This window comes from Sus scrofa, chromosome 14 (assembly GCF_000003025.6).
Source record: "Sus scrofa isolate TJ Tabasco breed Duroc chromosome 14, Sscrofa11.1, whole genome shotgun sequence".
In the NCBI taxonomy this organism is placed as follows: Eukaryota; Metazoa; Chordata; class Mammalia; order Artiodactyla; family Suidae; genus Sus; species Sus scrofa.
In genome coordinates this window covers 28,822,279-28,843,017 of record NC_010456.5, presented here as the reverse complement: position 1 = coordinate 28,843,017, position 20,739 = coordinate 28,822,279, and the positions used below count along the sequence as shown (strand labels likewise).

The 20,739-nt window shown below is 55.5% G+C and overlaps 1 protein-coding gene across 4 annotated transcripts; it reads left to right on the top strand.

Annotated features, from left to right (window-relative positions):
* Nucleotides 1,737-19,447, top strand: RFLNA (refilin A). 4 transcript variants are annotated; one of them, XM_021072253.1, is made up of 4 exons: nt 1,737-1,904; nt 2,425-2,737; nt 15,708-15,817; nt 17,857-19,447. In XM_021072253.1, exons 2-4 carry the CDS (start codon nt 2,531-2,533, stop codon nt 18,188-18,190), a joined length of 651 nt encoding a protein of 216 aa, XP_020927912.1. In that variant the 5' UTR covers nt 1,737-1,904; nt 2,425-2,530; the 3' UTR covers nt 18,191-19,447. The 4 variants fall into 4 exon arrangements, with proteins under 4 accessions (XP_020927912.1, XP_001926696.2, XP_005670625.1 ...); XM_005670568.2 differs by lacking the exon at nt 1,737-1,904 and adding an exon at nt 3,160-3,235 and having other exon boundaries at nt 2,685-2,737; XM_001926661.5 differs by lacking the exon at nt 1,737-1,904 and having other exon boundaries at nt 2,380-2,737.

The following is a 20,739-nucleotide window of genomic DNA, read 5'->3' as shown; positions in this document are numbered from 1 at the left end:
AATCAAGTCAAGATAACCCTTCAATGAGGCAGCCCTGTGGCCCATGCCTCCCCCAGCACCCCACCAGCCCTTGCTTGATGGTGCTGCCTGCTTCACTTTAATCAGTTCTCATCCAAGGCATTTCTCCAGGGCTGCCCAGCAGTGCAGGCTGTTGAAGCAAGCTCTCTTCTGTGGGTTTGAGTGGGTGAGCATTTGGGGAAAGTGAATCTTACTGTGTTCCTGTTCTGAAAAGCACAGCCCCCCACTTTTGTCCCATGAGATGATCACGAGTTGCCCTGTATTTCTGGTCAAGTAGCTCAACAGCTGAGGAAGCCCTGTCTTGCCTAAGAATTGAAGCAAACGGAGTCCGTTGTTCTGGGGTTTTTTTTTTTTTTTTTTTTTCTTCCCCCAGAATGCTCCAGATATTCAAACTTGTGGTTAATTCTGTTTGGACAGCAGACTTCCATCTTCCTGGTTGATATGGAAATGGGCTGTAAATTCTCCTGATAACACGCCCCTCTCTGGCTCCCCTGAACTCTTAGGAAGCTGGCCCTCCCTTCTGTCCCTTCCTGGAATGTACCTCACTCTCGCTACTGAAAGCACCTTTGTCCTTGCTGTTCCCCCCACCTGGAAGGCTAACTCTCTTTCTTCAGGTCACAGTGTGGCTGCTAAAGATTCATCTTAAAATGTCACCTCCTCAGGAGTTCCCTGGTAGCTCAGCAGGTTAAGGATCCATCATTGTCACTGCTGTGGCTCAGGTCGCTGAAGTGGTTCCGGTTCAATCCCTGGCCTGGGAATGTCTGTATGCCATGGGCACCCCCCCTCCAAAAAAGTCACCTTCTCAGAGCTGGCTTCCATGAAAATCCCATCAATAAATTGTCCCTCGGACCACTGTGGCTTGCAGTGCCTTGTTAATTTCCTCCATGACCCTCACAGCGGTGCTTACTGATGAGTTTACACCCCTCATCAGACTGGGCACCCCAGAGCCAGGCTATCTTATTCCTGGGTGGTTCTGAGGTTGACCCAGGGCTGGGGACACAGTTGGGGCTTCATCAATCCTGACAGAATGCACCTGCTTTAAGGTGGTGCCCTGAGAGCAGACACCAAAGAGAAACCAAACTAGTGTATCTGTCCACACTCTCAAGCCTTCCCCTCTCCTCTGCTCCCTTGGCTGGAATATGAACCTCTCCCACATTCTTGCTTTTTTCAAAACAATCTGCAGGTGCCCCTGGATTCCCGGCTTTCAGAGTGGAAGGGTAGGAGTTCCCCAGTGGCCTAGAGGTTAAGGATCTGGCATTGTCACTGTTGTAGCTTGGGTTTGATCTCTAGCCCAGGTACTTCCCCATGCCACCCATGCAACCAAAGAAAAAAAGAAAGGCTGGATCACCTGGGGGTCGTGGGGGCAGGTGTCTGAATGGGTGAGTGGGTGGGAGCTAGAAATGCAAGGACCTCTTTGTCAGTCTTCAAGAAGCAAATACTTCTCCCTTGGGAGGAAGGAAAGGCTGGGAAAGATGGGTGAGAACTTTGTCAATGAGCAAGAACCTGCTCTGAACAAGCTGGGGAAACAGCCAGATGCTGGAGACCTGAGGAAATGTTTCTTGTCACCTCCTGCAGCCCCATTTCCCCCCAAGGCTTTCCACCCCAAAGGCCCAGTCTGTTGGTGTTGGATAATCCATGGGGGGGGGGGGGGGAGACACAAGTACCCAGGGCCTAGGTGGGTGTCTTAGAAAATAAACCGAGGGGCCCACCGTCCAGCTGTAAAGAGAGGGACTAAGGAAGCAATCTTGAAGCCTGGCGAGCATTTAAGCATCTTGTTTCCACCCCCTCTGTTGTAAGTTACAGATCTTCTAGAGGTTTCTGAAGATTCTTTTACTCCGACTTCAGTGAGCTGGAGGAAACCTCGAATGGCCACATCGGACATTACTGTCAGTACTACTGTTACTTGGGATGACTTGGGGACCCCAAAGTCACCCCTTGGTGCCGCCACTGGGGTATTTATTTATTCCGGACGGTTGCCGGGCTGTGCAGTCCCCCGGGCGCGGGCGGGTGGAGGCGCCGGACGGGGCGGTTGCCCACCGCGCAGCCGGGGGGCGGGGTGGGCCGGGGGTGGGGGGAGGGAGGAGGAGGTGCCTAGAAAAGGAGGCGCGGCCGGGAAGGTGCTGAGAGGGCCCGGCGGCGGCGTGCGCCTCGGGCTGGGCCGGGCCGCGCCGCAGGAGCGCGAAGCGGAGGCGAGGCCGGGCCCGGCGTGGCTGGAGTGCGACCAGTGGCGGCGGGCGGGCGGCAGGCCCGGCGTGGCAGCGCGGCGCGGAGGCCGGCCGAGCGCACGGATCGGGGCGCGGGACCGCCGGCCCCTCCTGGGCGCGGCGCGCACAGCGGGGCCGGCGGAGGAGCCAGGGGTTTGGGGGGCTCCCGGCCTGACGCGCCGCCTCTCGGCTCTGCCCGCAGGTCCCGGGCCCTCAGCCCTTGCCCCGCCGCCGCCTGCCCCGGGCCCCGGAGCGCGGTGGAGGAGCCCCCCAAGGAACCGGGGGCCTGCGCCCCGCGCCCCCCAGACATGGTGGGCCACCTGCATCTGCAGGGCATGGAGGAGAGCCTCAAGGAGAAGAGCCGGGAGGGCTTGCTGGACAGCCCCGACTCCGGGCTGCCCCCCAGCCCCAGCCCCAGCCCGCCCTTCTACTCCCAGGCGCCTGGCATCCTCGACGCCCGCGCGGGGGGCGCCGGCGCCTCCTCGGAGCCCACGGGACCCGGCGAGGTCAGAGCGGTAAGCACGCGCCTTAATTCGGAAAGGCGACCAGGACTAGCCCCCCAGACGGGGTGCCCCTGGGATCCGGGATCGGTTTCCAATCCCCAATCCACCAACAAGAAGATGACCCAGGTGACAACTGCGATCCCCGATGGGGATCAGGGCACATAGGTGGCGGTGGTCCCGCCTGACCTGGGCACCTGGAGACTTGACTCCCAGCTGTGGGCCTCTAAGGAGTGGGTCTTACCGTCAGCAGGAAAAGAGGGAGGGAGCGAGGATTGCCCGAAATTCTCAGAGTTGGCTCCAGGCTAGGTGGGCTGGAACCCCAGGCGGAAACAGTGTACCCAGGTTCCCCGACTAGTCCAAACCCTATTTACTGTTCTCCGGTGCTGCCAACGTGAAAGCCTTTTTTTTTTTTTTTTTTTTTTAACCAAACTCAGGAATGCTTCCGTCCTGAGATGTTGAGGGATGTTGACGTGGAGTTGAGGCGGTGCCTGGGGAAGGCTGGAACCCCAGGTCAGGAGACTCGATATTACCTCTTGTCAGACTTAGTGGGACCTTCAGGTGAACTTAGGGAGGTTGCCCAGCTTGGTGGCTGGGCGGAGAGTGGGTTCTCCCCACCTCCATCCCTTCCCTGGCGGGCAGGAGCCAAGCGGGTGTGATGGGGAACCTTCCGACCACTTGAGGAAAGGACAAGTTGAAATCGGGAGGCTGCCTGTGATCCCAGGGGCATTTCCCCCGCTCTCCAGGCGCCTTAACATCTTTCCTGCTGGGTGAAAAAAAACGAGCACAACTCCAGCCCAATTCCACTTTCATGCCCACCCCCCCCACCCCCCGCCCCACAATGCTCGCCTGGCACTTCACAGGGCAGCAACTGCTTCTTCCACCGGCTGGAAATCCTCCCAATAGTAGAAACAAATGGTTCCCCTGCTTCCAGCCTATTGACAGGAATGTCACTTGTGTGCCCCTTGCTCCTTAGTCCAAACTTGGGTGGGCCCTGAAATCTCTCTGAATCTTTAAAAAATATCCATTCCCACCTTGTATCTCCAGACATTATCATCTGATTGGTAGAAGCTGCGACAGGGCGTCAAGGTTTCTCAAAGCTCCCCAGGTGATTCTAGTGTGCTGCGAAGTTTGGGAACTCCGTGTCTTAGACCCAAATCATGTGTTGAATTTGAACTTTGGTTTCTCTTTAGGGAGGCTGGGGGGCGAGAGAGGCATTTGGGACTTCCAGGGATTGATAGATGTGACCCAGGCCGTTTGCAGTGAACTTGATCCTGCTGTCTGAACGCGCCAGCCTTCCTGCAAGAATGTCTTGGACTTGGCACAATTGAATGGGGGATATTTGGGCTGCTCACGTTGGGACTAAATCCCTGTGGTGTCCCACACAATGGGGCTTGGAGGAAAGGGACAAGGGACCAGCCTTCCCCTTTATTCTTCAGCTGACCCAGAATCCTTCTTATAGAAGGTTTTTCTGGCTTCTTTTTTTCTGCCAGCCAGGCCAGCCAGAGGCAGCCATAAGAACAGTGTGCCTGGCTTACTTGTCTTGGCTGTCCTAGTTGATTTTAGTTTTTTCCCCTCCTTGCTAACTAGATGCCAGGTATGGAGTGGCACTGTCTCTGATCTTTTTAATTTGGCTCCAAGGCAAAATCCGGGACTGTTTCTGCGAAAGTCCTGACATCTGTATTTAAATAGCCTTTCCAGGTGCTAGGAACTGTTCTGAGCTCTTTCCTTTCATCAACTCATTTCATGTTCACAGTATCCCTATGAAGTATGTAGGTGCTCTATTACACCCATTTTCCAGAGGTGGAAGCTGAGGCACAGAGGTTAATGATTTGCCCAAGGTGGGTAAGTGGCCCTGCTGGAATCGAACCCAGGAAATTGGGCTTTGGAGTCTCTACCCTTAAACCTAACATCATCCTTCTTTTCACTGTGTAGCGAATTAACTACCTGAGTGGTGAGTTTTTTTTTTTTTTTTTTAATTAAAAAAAAAATGCCTGGGAATCCACTGGATTTGGAGATGTTGCTTCCCCCCCCCACACACACCCATGGCATGCAGGAGTCCCTAGGTCAGGGATTGAACCCACACCACAGCAGCAACTCGAGCCATCCATCAGAGTGGCAATGTCAGATCCTTAACTGCTGGAGCCACCAGGGAACTCCATGGTGACGACGTTTTTAATAAGAAGAGAGGAAACAATTGCCATGGGCAACCTCTTCTTAGCCCCTGGGCCTGCAGCAGGGGCCCCGGTCACCTAAGTTACTGTCACGCAGGGCGCCCCACCTCCTGGTTAACTCCTGTTAAAGGTTGCTAATCTGGTGTTTAACGACGCCCTGCTTGCAGATGACTCACTGAGAACGCATTCCAGGCGCAGACAGAGGCAAAATATGGGCTGCCGACCTCGCACAAAGGGACAGAAACCGCTCCTGCATCTTGGAGCCGATGGTTTCAAATGCCCAGAAAGAGGCTGGTGGCAAACAGGACCAGGTTCGCATTGCCCCCCGCCCGCCTTTGTGTTGTGTGTCACGCTGTATGACTCTTGAGTCTCAACCTGGGGTAGGTGTCTATGCTCTGACACCCAGTTCCCAGCACTGCCTTTCCAGTCAAAGTGGGGAGCACGTGCCCCAGCCAGGGGGGTGAGCTGTAGTTCTGTCCCCACCCCCAGGCCACTGAGGTCCTCACCAGCTTGTCACCCTCTTTATTATGCTAGACGTGCATGTTAAATTTGCTCACGCTTCACTCCCTCGGAGAGGTCCCAGTGTCCCCCACTTTGTTTTCATAAACTGGACTGACCTTCCGGACAGTACCCCCTGGATGTAGGGATGTAGGGTAACTGGCTGGCTGGGATGTTGCACCCCAAGACATTTTTAAAGGTACTGAGGACCAGGCTGGGTGTTATGAGCCCCCTACCCCCACCCTACCTTGACCGTAAATTTTTCTTGCTCATTCTTTGGAACCAAGATGGTAATGTTCCTAGGAATTCCCACACCAAATGGTGATCTGAGACTCATTCGTCACACCAGTACTTACTGAGCACTTACTATATGTGAGGCACCGCTTTAAGCCATGGGTGACATAGCGGTGAACAAGATGCTCAAGGTCTCTGCCCTCCTGGAACTGGCATTCTAGTGGGAGAGACAGTCGCCAACTTAAATATGTGCTAGAGTACCAGGTGGATTGTTAAATGCCCTTATGACAAAAAGTAGGTGAGGGTGGAGCTCCTTTAGACAGGGTGGTCCAGGAAGTGACATTTAATGGACACCAGAAAAAAATGAGAGAGTGACCTTTGTGGTTTTGGGGCTGAAGTGTGTCAGTTCACGAGAATGGCAAGTGCAAAGGTCCTGAGGCAGGAGCAAGATAGCGAGGTTGAGTGGCAACGGTGAGGCTGGCAGAGGCCAGCTCAGGGACTTGCAGACCAAGCTGAGGGCAGAAAGTAAAATTCCATCTGGTCTTTTAAACATGTATTTGTGACTGTTTTATTTTTATTTTTTAAAAGGCTCCAAGGGCTCCCATACCCCCTAAATTAGAAACCCAAATCAGAGACCTGACTGAGAGGTGCCCATGCAGAACAGGCTCTGTGGAGGGCTTGGCTCCATGGGCGGGGGGTGGGGTTGGGAAGGCTGCTCTCCTGCAGGGCACCGCTGGCCCAGGCTGCCTGCCGGGCCAGCAGAAGTTTGCCTGTCAGCCGCATTTATCCCACAAATATTTAAGCCAGGCAGGGTGAGGGCCACAGCTGTGAACAAGACAAGTCTGTGCCACCTTCGAGCACCCGGGCCGGGACCGCCAGCTCCAGATTGGGGAAGCAGCCCGTGTCCTTCCTCCCTGTCTGGCCCAGCCAAGCTGTGGGACTCAGGGGGCACTGCGGAGAAAGGGTTGTGCTCCCAGGAAGGGTGAGTGAGTGCGTGTGGCAGACACCTAGCTCCTCCAGTTAATGTGGCTGCTTGGGGAACTAGCCCTGTCCCACTGTGCTGCCCCAGGGAGCTCACAGATGACATTTGGGATCTCAAGTCGTGCTCTCTGGGGTGCATGTTTGAGGGTACAGCCACCATGGGGGCGGGTGAGCTGATGACACATCACTGATCTCTGATGAAGGGCTTGGCCCACTGTGGAGTGGTGACAGGAGGTGCCAGTCTTTGCTGTCACCTCCTCAGGTGTGGGCCTGGGTTTTCTCGTATCCAGTGTCCTGGGCCGCATCGTGTGTTGCTCCTGTCAGCCCATCCGATCTCCCAGGGTCTGTTTATACATCGAGTGTGCTTCTGAGTGCACACTGGAGAGTTGCCCTAAGGATGAGGCACTGCTTCCCTGGACCCAGATCCTGAGAGGAGCCCTTGGGGGACCACGTCCAGGTAGAACTCGTGGTGGGGAGTGAGTTGTCTTTGCCCCATCCTTAAAAATTTCCTGGGGCTGCCCAGCTCTTTGAAATCTTGGTTACAACTGCCTCTTAGGATCTTGGCTGTCACCATGCCTGCTCACCCCCACCTCCCAAGGGTGAGGCCAGAGAAGGAAGGGAGTTAGGAATTTAGGGAGTTAGTGCCTAGGATTAGGAAGGATGGAAGGTCAGATGGATGGGTAAATGGATGGGTGGATGGACATATGGATGGATAAGAGGACAGGTGGATGAATGGATAAATGGATGGATAGACGGATGGACAGGTGAGTGGATGGATGGATGGAGAGATAAATGGGTAGATAGGTGGATGGACAGGCAAATGGATAGGTAGATGGATGGATGGGGGATGGATGAATGGTCGAGTGGATGAAGGTATGGACAGAGGATGAATAAATGGATGGATGGATGGAGGATGGATGAATAGATGCACAGACAGAAGGACAGACAATTGGAAAGAGAAATGGATGGATGAATGGATGGACAGATGGCCTGAGGAGACAGGGGTCAGCCGGCATGGTCCCCTTGCAGGCTCACAGGTGTATCCCTGACCAGCGAAGGTGCCTGAGCAAGCGCAGGTGGAAGAGAGCCAGGTGTGTCAGGTGGAGGAGGGTGGAGCCTGTTTGCAGAAAGGGAGACCACGAGGAGCCAGAAACCCTGGCGCCTCCTTTCAGCCCCTGTCTGCTTGATCCTGGATGAAGTGGCCTCCAGCAGAAATTCGGCAACACGTCTGACAGCCGCATCTCTGTGAAAGGCTCACCTGTCTGAGACGATCTACCTGTAGCTTTCGTGTGAAAAGAAGACAAATAGGCTCACACCTGCCAGGTACTCCGGGGATGAGGGAACAAGCAGGAACCACTTTCCTAGGGAAATGCCACCAGGTGGGGACTGACAGGGACTCTCCTTTTTTCCCTGGGGACTCCTGGCCTCCCTGCTGGGGTGGGGGGAACGGATATGTCACAAAGGGGCTGGAAGTCTGAGATCCAGATGTCAGCCGGGCCCGTTCCCCCTGAAAGTCTAGGGAAGGACCTTCCCATGCGTCTGTCCCAGCTTCTCGTGGTGACTGGCCACCCTTGGCTTGTGGACGCATCCCTCCGCCTCTGCCTCCATCCCACGTGGCTTTCTTCCTTCTCTGTTTCCCATGTCTAAAGTTCCCTCTTTTTATAAGGACACTGCCATGTTGAATTAGGGCCACCCCGCCCAGCGGGACCTCATCTGAACTTGATCACAGCTGAAAAGACCCTATTTCCAAACAGAGTCCCCTTTATGGGTTCTAGGGGTTAGGACCTGAACATAACTTTGTGTGGGGGTCACAAGCCAACCCACCACCATCCTGCTCACTTGGGTCCACCTGTCTGATGGTCTTGGGGAGTAGCTCAGTCCTTCAGCCCTGTCTCCAATCTCTGGTACTGTGTTTGCTCAGCTTCATTGCTTTGAGTTTTAGACTCCAGGCCTGTGCCATTTGGGGTCTCCTGGGCTCCCTCAGCCTGGCCCCGGTCACCTCCTCTGTAGTACCATGTTGGGGATGGGCAAAGAGCCTTTTGGAGTTCCCCCCTCCCTACCCTGATTTGCCACCAAGGCCTTTCATAAGAAGGATGAGAGGAGTTCCTGTTGTGGATCAACAGGTTAAGAACTCACCTAGTATCCATGACGACCACAGGTTCAATTCCTGGCCTTGCTCAGTGGGTTAAGGATCCGGTGTTGCTGTGAGTGGTGGTGTAGGTTGCAGGTGCAGCTCAGATCCCGCATTGCTGTGGCAATGGCATAGGCTGGCAACTGCAGCTCTGATTTGACCCGTAGCCTGGGAATTTCCATATGCTGAAGAAAAGAAAGAAAGAAAGAAAAGAAAAGAAAGGAAAGAAAGAAAGATGAGAATTCTTGAGGCTTAAATGGCCCTCCTTGGGTCGCTTTTCTCATGGCTTCGTAGGTGAAGTTCAGCGTCAACCTTAGCCCAGCATGGAAACTTTTGGTCTCTAATCTCAATGCACAGTGAAGTTAAGTTTAATTTCAATCGCAGCAAAAGCCATCTCTTGCCAGTAAGGTCAGTGGCTTTGAGAAGGGCCAGATGCATAGACAGAAGAGTGGATGGGTGGATGGATAAATGGATGGATAGACGGATGGACAGTCCTTACAAAGGCTCCCTGTGGCTTTGGTGAGGGTGTCTCTCCCCTGTACCAGTGTGTGGTCTCCCTGGCCCTTCCTCCTGCCTCTCACCCTCCATGGAGGGGGAGCTTGATACTTCCTGACTGAAGGGAAAACTGGAGGCTCTGAGGGTCCCAGTGTGGGCTTCAGACACATCCCACGCTGTGGCAGGTGGCGGGGGGCACTGTGCGTCACCCAGGCTGGGGCACGAACACCACCGTATTGTCTCTACCTGTCCCTGCCAGCCCAGCAGAGACCCTGGGTCAGGCTGGGCCGTCTCGGGGTGGCACGGAACTCTCACAGCAAGGGCTTATCTTCCTCTGCCGTCCTCTGGGCTGAGCCCTGTACCTCAGCCAGAAAGGGGGAGCTCTGCAGAGTGCACAATGTATCTTTACTTGCAGCCATCCTGTATTTACCCTGGGGAAGGCACATGACTCAGTGGGTGAGGTGGGTGGGGCCTGGGGGCGGAGGGCAGCCTGCTGCCCACTGTTCCCTGGGTCCGGCTGCCTCTAAGGAGCCAGGCTGGAACAGGGCTCTCCGGGTCCCTAGAAGGGGCTGGAAGCTGGAGGCTGGTCCAGCTGTGTTGCCATCCCAGGTGTGGGGCACAGTGTCTGGGAGACAGGGGTCTGGCCTTCAGCTCTCTACATCTCTGCACCAGGGACTCAGCTGATCTGCCCCTGCTCCTGCCCCCCAGGGGGCCCGAGGACACTGCCCAGCCTGCGCCCTGGGAATCTGGGCTGTGGGCCTCACCAATGGCACAGCCTCACGGCACAGATAAGCCAACTGAGGCACAGTGAGCAGGTGGCTGGAGGTGATGTCTCTTGCTAGGTCCTTTTCAGAGAAGAACAAGAACCCGGGCCTTTGGGGAAATGAGCTGGGGTGCGGCTGCCCCAGGATTGGGGGGTGGGGAGGAGAAGTGTGCCTGGGGGCTTCCTTTGCTACAGATGGCCCAGACCAGGCTAGCATGTGCAGCAGCAGCAGGGGGTCCCCTGGGCGGGAGCCTGAGCCCCCTCTTTGGCCTGCCCCCACCCTGGTGGCTCCAATCAGAATGTGACCCCATCTCTGAGAAGCATCTGTCCAGTGTGGCTCTGGGACTGCTTTTGTGAGGTCAGCAGTGTGCCTTCCAGGCCTGCTCCCAGCCATTTTGATGTTAAGATAGCGCTGCAGGAGTTCCCATCATGGCGCAGTGGAAATGAATCTGACTAGGAACCATGAGGTTGTGGGTTCGATCCCTGGCCTCACCCAGTGGGTTAAAGATCCGGTGTTGCTGTGATCTGTGGTGTAGGTCACAGATGTGGCTTAGATCTGATGTGGCTGTGGCTGGCAGCCACAGCTCCGATTCGATGACTAGCCTGGGAACCTCCATAAGCTGTGGGTGTGGCCCTAAGAAGCAAAAAAAAGAAAAAAGGAAAGAAAAGAAAAAAAGATAGCGCTGCAGCTGCAAGGCTGGGCTCTGAGCAATATCCGTGGCTGTGGGGCAGCCAGGAGCTTCCACCATCTCCCACACTGCGTCCGGCCTTGGGCCTCAGCAATGACTTCCGGAGCTGTTCTGTCGCCCAGGCCCCTGGATGCCAGCCTGCATCTGGGTTTTCAGCTGCTTCCCCTATCCCAGGGGGTGGATTCTAGATGTTTTTTCCACCAGGGGCTCTTTGGAAAATTGTGCCCAGAGCTCCAGCTTCTTGGCCCAGCCTGTGAGGTCAGCCTTGTCTCCTCTGCTGGCAGCTAGTCAGTTGTAGAGTGAGATCTGGCTGGAAGGGGGCCCTGAATGTGCCCTCGAGCTGTGGTGGGAGGTTTGGGTGGACCTGAGAGGGATGGTGGTACCCAGCTCTGCACGGAATGCTTTGCCTCCCAAGGAAATCCTCCCTACTCCTGAGCTTGGGAATTATTCTTCCTCGGGGGTGGGGGGTGATAAAAACCGGTAGCAGGCGGCCCGTCCCTCCCTCCAGCCCTTGTACCTGTTGGGAGAGAAGAGACACCCGAAAACCTTAGCATCCATGTTCACATGCTCTCACATGCTTGCATCATCCTCTCTCCTCTTCATGTCCACATGTCACCCCCTTCTTGAGCAAGAAGAGCCCTGAAAGGCACCGTGCCTCATCCAACCCACATGGTGACCAGCGCATAGTAGGTGCTCAGCAAACCCCTGCACACATGTGAGAACATGCTGTACTTCAGATAGTCTTTGGGGAGAGAGTATGATCCTGTATGAACATCAGCTTGTGGGCTTTTACACCTGAGGTCAGTGGGGATTTAATAGAGCCACAGAAGCCGCGGGAAGTGCCTGAATCTTGTCACTATTTTCTTTTAAATTTAAATCTCCTGAAATGATATGTGCTTGCCTCTGGAAGGTAGGAACAGGGTTGTCTCAAGGTCAAGGGTGTGGATTATACTCTCCCCAGAGGACCCCCATCCCCACCCCTTGAACCTTTGTGAACCGTGCTCATGATAGAAGCCGACTTGTACACAGTGCTCGCTCCATGCCCGGCACTGTCCACACGCTTATACACTTTGAATCACTCAGTCCTAACTGTACCTGGTGTGGGGGGTAGGGGGGTGTGTGCTCCTGTTGCCCCACTATGGGGACAGGAGGCTGCAGCCCTAAGAGGGGAGTTGTTTGCCCTGGCCCCACCGTGCATGAGCTTCCTATCACCCCTGTAACAAATGGCCGCGTACATAATGACTTAAAACAACCCATATTTAATATCTTATGGTTCCGAAGGTTAGGAATCTAAACTATGTCTCACGGGCTAAAATCCAGGATCTTGGCAAAGACGTCCTTTCTCGGTGCTCTAGGGGAGAAGCCTTGCCTTGTCCACCTTCTAGACGCTGCCCACACTCCTTGGCCTGCGGCCCCTTCCTCCCTCCCTATGGCAGCAGCATAATCTTCAGTCTCTCTCTGCCGCCAACCCTCCTGCCTCCTCCTGTTCACTTACAAGGACTTTGTGATGACATCGAGCCCACAGGAACATCCAGGACAGTCTTCTATCTCAAGGTCCTTAACCACGTTGGCAGAGTCCCTTTTGCCCTATATGGTCACACGTTTCTGGATTCCAGGGACTAGGATGTGCACAGCTTTCAGGTCATTCTTCCACCTGCCACGCCCAGCAAGGGAGAGAGGGGGCCACCTTGAGGACAGCTGCTGGGGGCCTGTGGGGACCCCCCTTCTTTCTCCAAGTCTCGGATCTTCTCTTCTTGTGGTCCTTCCTCTGTCCCTGTACTGGGGACACCATCTGAGGCTGTGGTGACCATGTCCATAGGCTGATACCAAATTTGAAGACAGGTGTGGACCTGGCCTGGGGGGCTCACAGATTGGGGGGCAGGGTGCTGCTTTGCTCATGAGGTCCTTCCTTTGGCTAGCATGGGGTCTGCGAGGTACCAGGCCCTGGAGCCAAGGAGGTCATCAGGTCCTGAGTCTTAAGGAGCTCACAGTCTGGGGGTGACAGACACACAAAGGGGTCACGGCCATAGAGGCCAGCAGGTGGGATCTCCAGGGACCCCGCAGAAGATGACTGGGAAGACAGGGAGCTGGGGACTGAGTTGTTGCACTAGGACCAAGTGAGAAGGATCAGAAAGACATTTCTGAGAGAGGGAACAGCATACACCAAGGCGCAGAGGCAGCCTGGGGCATGGCCAAGGCTGGTGAAAGACGGGCAGAGTCCTGTGTGGGTAGTTCCCTGATCCTGTGTATGAGGGCAAGCCTGCTCTGAGCAGGAGATGACAGGACAGGACTTGGAGCTGCAGTGCAAGTCCTGTGGGTAGGAGAGGGAACAGAGGAGCATGGGTGAGGGTCAAGAGTCTGTGGCCAGACCACCAAGGTTTAAACTCCAGCTCTGGGAGTTCCCGCTGTGGCCCAACAGGATTGGTGGCATCTTGGGTGCACTGGGATGCAGGTTCCATTCCCAGCCCAGCACAGTGGGTTAAGGATCCAGCATTGCCACAGCTGTGGCTTAGGTTGCAACTATAGCTTGGATCTGATCCCTGGCCTGGAACTCCATATGCCACGGGGCAGCCAAAAAAAACCCAAAAAGCAAGACAACAGCAGCAACGAAAAACCACCCAGCTCTGCCTCTTCCTAGCTGTGTGGCCTCAGGCAAGTTACTTAGCCACTCTGAGCCTTAGTTTCACATCTATGAAATGGGGATACCAGTAACAGCTCCCTCCCATGATTGAATGAGTGAAAATATGGTGTGCTCAGAGAAGTGCCTGCTGCAGATAAAACTTAAAAAACATCAGCTGCTGTGATCTAGGTGAGGACAAGGAAGGCCCTGTGAACGAGGTGGATGAGGGACCCACACCCCACGTCTCCTGAGCTGATTGAGCACTTGGTGATTGAGCAGAGGCAGGGCAATAAGTGGCCTTGCATGGGGCAGCTGCTGTACTTGCATAGGTTAGTTTCACTATGTGATGCTATGTAACAAACATCTCCAAAGCAGTCACGTCGGTCAGACAGTAGAGGTTTCCTTCCGGCTCTCACTGAATGGTCATCATGGCTTGACCATGATGTGGAGCCTGGGCGGTCTGCCTCTGGGAGGAACTGAGGGTCAAATGCTGGCGAAGTAGCCACCATCGTGAATGATGCCTCCAAAGGAAGAGGGAACTCTAAAGGGTCTTGCACTGGCAGTGAAATCCTTGGTCTGGAGGTGACACGCATCACAGGCTGAACTTGTCATGTGCCCCTATCCCCCAGGGGGCTGGGATGTATGCTTCCCGCTGTGTGGGTGGAGGCCGAGAGCTGGGACTGGCTGATGATGGGTTGGTATTTGCGAGCCCACACAGGACATAAAAAAGAAGGAAAAACTGAGGGCTGATTTGCAGACGTGAGGTTCCCCAGCTCAAGTCCGGGCTTGCGGTCAGGGTAGAGCCTTATCTGATGGGAAGAAGTCACGGCGAATGCTGAGGATTCTGCCAAGTGCTACTTTAGAAGGTTCTGGAGAGGCTCCTGGTCCGGTCACGTGTCAGATTTCTCCTTCAAAATGCTTGCTTTTCTGGGTCCTCCTGTGGATTTAGTGTCACTGGAGGATGGTTGGGTGCTGAAGGTTTTCCTGGGACAGTGTGGGAGGGGAGAAGAAGCCCAGAGGGCTAAGTCTGGGATAAAGAGCTTCTCCTACCTCAGCTCAGAGTGGCTTGGGGCTGAACCTGGGGTTGAGGGGTGGACTGCAGGGTAGGATGGGGGATCTCCTGCCACTTCCCTGAGAGGAGAACTGGGTGGCAGTGGTCTTTGACTCTTTGTTGCCCCAAGGTGTGGACTTCAGGGATTGACTTGGAAGGGGGAGCAGGAAGCAATTTCTCTGCATATACCTGAAGGGGCTCTTTCCCAAGGGGGCTATAGATAGCTGCCTTTAATCACAGTATTCTCTTTTTCCACCTTGATGAAAGTCTTCTGGTTGCAAGTGATAGAAAAGTAACTTAAGTTGTCTTGAGCCACAAAGTGAATTTGCTGGGGCTCACGACTAAGTTGGCTTCAGGCATGGATTGATCCAGGCTGTCGGTATTGGCAAGACTTGACCTTTTGCCATCTTTGACCCCTGCTCTCCTCCATATTACTTCACTTCTGGATAGGTTTTACTCAAGTGGTGTCAAGTTGCCCCCCCTCCCCCGGCCCAACCACCACATGATTAGGTACCTCAAGGTGGCTTTCCCCATAACTCAGAAAACCTGGGCAGGCCTCTTCGGTTCAACTCAAGTCACAGGCCCATGCCTAAACCTATCCTTGTCCTTGAGGAGGCACAAATAGGTGCTGGGCAAAACCCAGTGCCCACACCCTCCTTCCTGAGATGTTCCCACCTGTGTTCCCTCCCCCTGCAGATGTGTCACAGCACAGGTGTGGCAGGAATCCCCTCCCTCCCCCTCGAGGAGTTGCCTCCAGCCCTGAGCTGCACCCTTTCCAAGGACGAGTGCATTTTACAGCCCCTCCAAGAGCTTTGACCTGCCTGTCACCAAGGGGGGCTTGGTGTGCGCTGAGCAGTATAGAAAGAGGCCATTACCATGTCCCCTTATTGCGATGCCTGGGAACTGGGGGGCAGGCATGGTGGGGCGCCATAGGCATCTGAGTGCTTGGATTCCACAGAAGGATACAGGCATGGGCTTTTTTATTTATTTATTTATTTTTTCTTTTCTTTTTTTTCCTCCGTTTTCTTTTTTGGCCGCTCCATGGCATATGGAGTTTCCCAGGCCGGGGATCAGATCTGAGCTGAAATTGCAACCTACACTGTCAGTGCCAGATCCTTTAACCCACTGTGCTGGACTAGGGATCGAACCTGTGTCCGGGTTCTGCGGAGATGCCACTGATCCTGTTGCACCACAGTGGGAACTGCTGGGGTGGGCTTCTTGATGGTTCCCACAAAGCAGACTAAGCTGGGGCTGGAGGGTGCAGGGTGACCCTTTTGCCCGGCAGAGAGCTGAGGCTGCAGTGGTGAAAGGCTGCTCTTGTGACCCTGTGTCCCTGACTCTCCCCATAGCCCCCTGCCCTCCCCCCAAGTGCCCTGGCTCGAGAGATGAGGCCCCGGATGCTGCCTGTGTTCTTTGGGGAGAGCATCGAAGTGAACCCTGAACCCACACACGAGATCCGGTGAGTGGGGCTGCTTGGCCGGGTGGGGGTGGGGCAGGGGCTGGTCCTGACCCCCTAGAGGGTAGGGGAGGCCAGGCTAGGGGGCTCCCCTCCCTTAGGCAGCCCCTCTGGGCACCGCACCCTGAGGAGGCACAGCCATGATTCGAAGAGACTCTGTTCCCAGGCAGCCTTCCCTGTCCCCTGTCCCCCATCCCCCGTCCCAGGCTCACATTCGGCCATTTATTTGCACACTAACCTTCACCTCCAACCGGGCTGATTTAATTTTATTATTTTACTTTTTTTTTTTTTTTTTTTTGACTGTGCCTGAGGCACCTGGAAGTCCCAGGGCCAGGGATCGAACCCACACCATAGCAGTGGCCTGAGCCACAGCAGTGACAATGCTAAATCCTTAACCTGCAGAGCCATCAGGAAACTCCTGATTTTTATTTCAAATCCAATCACCCAGAGAGTTTGGAAAACAATCAACATAACCCCTCACACACCTAATGCAACTCCCTCTCCCCTCCCGTCCTGCCAGGTTTTTAGGGATCTGTAACCAAACTCTATGGGCAAACCAGGACCCTCTTTCCCACTCAGTGTTTCCCTCAGAGTGTGTGAACACTGCATCCAGGTGACTGTAATTTCGCACCTTTATCTCCCAAGGAGCCCACTTGTGTATTAGGTGCCCTCCCACGTGGAGGCATCTCAGGTGGCACCTGGCCTTCTGTGTTCAGGCGTTTCCCATCCACAGCTTTCCTCCAGCCATCTGCCCTCCTGAGAAGCCTTCTGGGGGTCAGGCTTCCAGAAGATGGAGTCTCGGGTCTTTGGGTCTCACCCGCGTACCCACGGGGCTCTCAGGATGGATTTGTCCATGTCATCCTGGGCAGCCAGGAGGTGACGCGCACTGCCTCCTGCTCCTCTGGCTCTGGATATGGTCCCCGGAAAAAAACAGGTCCACTTTATAGGTTTCTCTTCCCAACAAGCTCTCCTTTTTAGTTTTTATTATCAGAGGTCCCAGCAGGAGTGGCAAGAGCTGCCTGGGCCCTGAGGACCACGGCTTCCCTTCCCAGATGGATCACCTGCAGGGTGCGGTCAGGATGGGACAGGTGAAGTCCCCGCCCCCTCCCTGGAGCTCTTCCTTCCAGTGCAGTTCTCTGGGAGCAGAGCTGGGGGACAAGGCGCGGTAGGTCCCTCGGGAGTGGGTCACTTATCTTGAGGTGCTGAGGCTACTTTGGGAGAAATTTATTTTGATAAAATTTCAAATTTATGGAAAAATCACAGGAAGAGTACAAGGAACAGAGTTCCCGTTGTGGCTCAGCAGGTTACAAACCCGGCTAGTATCCATGAGGACTCGGGTTTGATCCTTGGCCTCGGTCAGTGGGTTAAGGATCCAGCGTTGCCACGAGCTGTGGTGTAGGCTGCAGACATGTCGTGGATACCACATTGCTGTGTCTGTGGCGTAGGCCTGAAGCTGCAGCTTTGATTTGGCCCCCGGCCTGGGAACTTACAAATGCCATGGGTACGACCCTAAAAAACAAAAACAAAAACAACAACAACAAAAAAGAATACAAGGGACCTCCCATAAAATAGATTCATTGGTTCTTCTCGTCTTGCCCTGTTGGCTTGAATATTTGCTCGCGATCTCATTCTCCAGACACGAAACATTTTTTTCTGAACCATTTGGGATGTTGGTGACACGCTGACCTTGAACCCTGAAATACTCCAGCTGGTGTCCTTCCTAAGAACAGGGACATCCTCTCCCATAATGACAGTCCACTTGCCAAAACTGGGACAGCTAAAGTGCAAACACCACCACTGCCCAGTCAGATTCCACCCATGGCCCCCAAATGTCCTTTTAGGGCCTATTTTTATGCCAGTTCAGGATCCAGCCAGGGTCACGAGTGGCACTTAGTCATCATGCCTCTTGAGTCTCCTCCAGGCCGGCTCGGTCCCTCAGCCCTTCTTTGTCCTTTTGACCTTGGCATTTCCGAAGAGCCTGGGCGGTCCATGTTGTTCACGTGGGGGTCCTGGGCTCACCCGCATCCTCCCGCCCTCCTCAGCTGCAACTCGGAGGTCAAGTATGCCTCAGAGAAGCACTTCCGGGACAAGGTCTTCTATGCTCCGGTGCCCACGGTCACCGCCTACAGCGAGACGATCGTGGCAGCGCCCAACTGCACTTGGCGCAGCTACCGCAGCCAGCTGACCCTGGAGCCCCGGCCCCGCGCGCTGCACTTCCGCAGCACCACCATCATCTTCCCCAAGCACGCCAGCAGCTCCTTCCGCACCACCCTGCACCTCAGCCTGGGCCGGCCCCGCCGCTGGTTCACGGCCAGCGTGCAGCTGCAGCTGTGCCAGTGCCCTGGACCCAGCCTCCTGGGCCCTGCCGCGCTCTGATGGGTGGCCAGCCCTGCTGCCGGAGGACGGACTCTGCAATCACGATCGGTGGGCCGGAAGCTGGGGCCGGAGGGAGGTGGGAGGCCTGGCCGACTGCCTGGCCCGCTCCCCCGGCAGCATCCTGTCTGGTCTGCATGGCCAACTAATCAACACAACTATCTTATTAGCACCTACACAGCATGAGGCAGCGGGGGCCTGGCTGCTGGCCCACGAGGAGCACCTGGTGGGTAGGCAGTGGCTGTCCCGATGGGCAGGGAGAGGAGACATGGGCAGGGAGAGAAGGAGACGTGTGTCCTTGGCTGCCCTTGAAGCGGGGGACACCCTGAGTGCTGGCAGGAGGGAGGTGTCCCAGCCTTGGCTGGAGGTGGGTGCTCTTTAGCACCTGGGCCCCCCACCCCGCTGCCCCAGCTCCCAGGCTGCATGTGAGGGCAGAGGGGTGTCATCCAGGCACCACCACATGCTCCTGGAGAGGGCTGTTTCCGGAGCCGGACTTTGAACTGTGTGCAGCTGAACACCCAGAGCCGTGGCTTGGCAGCCTCTGTCGGACAGTGGACACTGATGCCGTGGCTAGTGTTGGAAGCGTGGGGAGCAGCCTGGGATGGACCAGCCTGAGCTGCCCAGGGCCTGAGCCCCAGTGTGCGGGATGAAGGGCAGAGCTGTCTGCACTGAGGCCTTTGAGCATTGTGTCCAGAGCCTCATCCCTGTTCGCCAGAGCGCTCGAGCCAGGTGCCCAGGGAGGCATGGAAGGGCTCAGAAATGACCACAGCCCCTACGCCAAGATCCCCAGCAGCTGACAGCTTAAAGAGATTCCGTGGGGGGGGGGGCACCCTCACTCAGGCCTCCTGCCCCTCCTGTGATGACTCTTCCAGGACCAGTGCTGCTGGGCGCCCCTTACACATGCAGGTCGGGAGAGGGAGAGGATAAGCCAGGATGCTCGGGGCTGCCCAGGACGAATGCCCCAGAAGACCCTGATGTGGCCAAGGAGCTGCTGTCAGAGCTGAATGGATCCAGTGGATGGGGCCGCCCCCACCACTCCCCAGGCCGCCCCCTGCAATGTGGAGCAGAGGCTGGGGCTTTAGCTTCCTCGTCGGGGGCTGAGGGGTGACTCGGAGCTCACGTTCGGGGGAGGCAAAGTGACTGATATATTTTACGTATCTACGCAGACTGTGCTTGTTCTCTCCACAGAGATGCTTTCTGATTAACAAAGAAATAACTTAAGAATCAACTGATTATCTTAATAAAACATGCAAACCCAAAGAGGCTCCCTCTTCCTTGTTTCTGACACCCTCAGGGCCCACAAGGACAGGATTGGTTTTCACAGGCCCACGGTCCTTCCCCGCTGCGCACAGGACAGGGAGGCTCTGCAGGCTCAGAGCCCTGTGGCTGTCCCCCCATGTCAGGGGCACCACTTCCACCCAGGAGCTATGTTAAAAGTGCAGAGGCCCAGGCTCCAGGCTGGGACTTGTCTGGGGGACGATTTCAAGGAAGGTCCTGGGAATTGCATGTTTGATGCTCCCATGCTTTGCATTCTGCATGCTGGGCCTCGGTGGACCCCCCAACACCTGCCCTGTCCCTGGAGGAGGGCCCTGAGCTGCCTCCACTAAGCAGTGGCCTTGACCATGTTACAACATCTTCCCATCTTATCCTTGTCCTTGAGGGGCCTCTGGAACCCCAGACTGTGAGCGCAATGAGGGAGACATTAAGCAGCCTTGGAACATGTTCTTGAGAGAGGGGATTCTATGCAAACATGCATGCCTGGGGGGTACATCGCTGGCACCAGGAAGATTCAACTTTGCTTTCCAGTCACAACTCTAATCTGTCCACTTTGAAGGAAACATGGGCGGGGCTTCCCAACACGTGCAGTTATGGTGCCAGTGAATCCTCGACCTTGGCGGTGCCCCTGGGGTCCTTCTGCAAGAAGCCACCTCTGAGGCACACAAGCAGCTGATGGCCTCCAGCTATAGTGTTCCAGCTGCAGCCAGGCCCTTCCCGGTGCCCAGCCGGTGGGAGCTAGATGGGATGGGACCCCTTCCATGGGTCTTGGCTCTTGGTTGACCAAGACTTAGTCCCTGCTGGGTCCTGCTTCTGGTCCCTTTGTCTTTGCCGGTGTCACCCCTGATGGGCCTCATGCTCTCTGAACTCCATCTCAGTGTCTCCTTGGGGACCAGGTAGCATGCATGCCTCTGAGAAGCGAGCAAGGTCATTCTCTTGCACTTGGAATATTTCCAAGGGTCTTTTGGCTGCCAAAGGTTTTCTCCTTCCCTGGGGATGTTGGAACCCCAGCCTGCCTCTTGTACGCAGGGGGCTCCATGAGGCCCAGCCAGGGAGGAAGAGGAAGTTGGTGGGGCGCACGGGCTGTGGGCCCCCAAGCGCACCCCGGTTTTCCTCAGACCCCGGCAGAAAGAGGTGCTACTTTCCTCTAAATCCTGCCCCAGCCCTTTGGGAGTTCTAACCCCCAAATAAAGACTGGAGGCCAGTGTGCCCCGCTGCCCAGGCTCAGGATGCTGCCTGCAAAAGGTCCTTCCATCGACTGCCCTCCTCCCAGCCCC

What these genes read in the sequence shown, in the direction of transcription:
- RFLNA (XM_021072253.1), top strand. Translation starts at nt 2,531, where the DNA reads ATGGTGGGCCACCTGCATCTGCAGGGCATGGAGGAGAGCCTCAAGGAG. An exon ending in GACCCGGCGAGGTCAGAGCG is followed by an intron (nt 2,738 to 15,707) that starts GTAAGCACGCGC and finishes CTCTCCCCATAG; the next exon opens with CCCCCTGCCCTCCCCCCAAG. An exon ending in GAACCCACACACGAGATCCG is followed by an intron (nt 15,818 to 17,856) that starts GTGAGTGGGGCT and finishes CGCCCTCCTCAG; the next exon opens with CTGCAACTCGGAGGTCAAGT.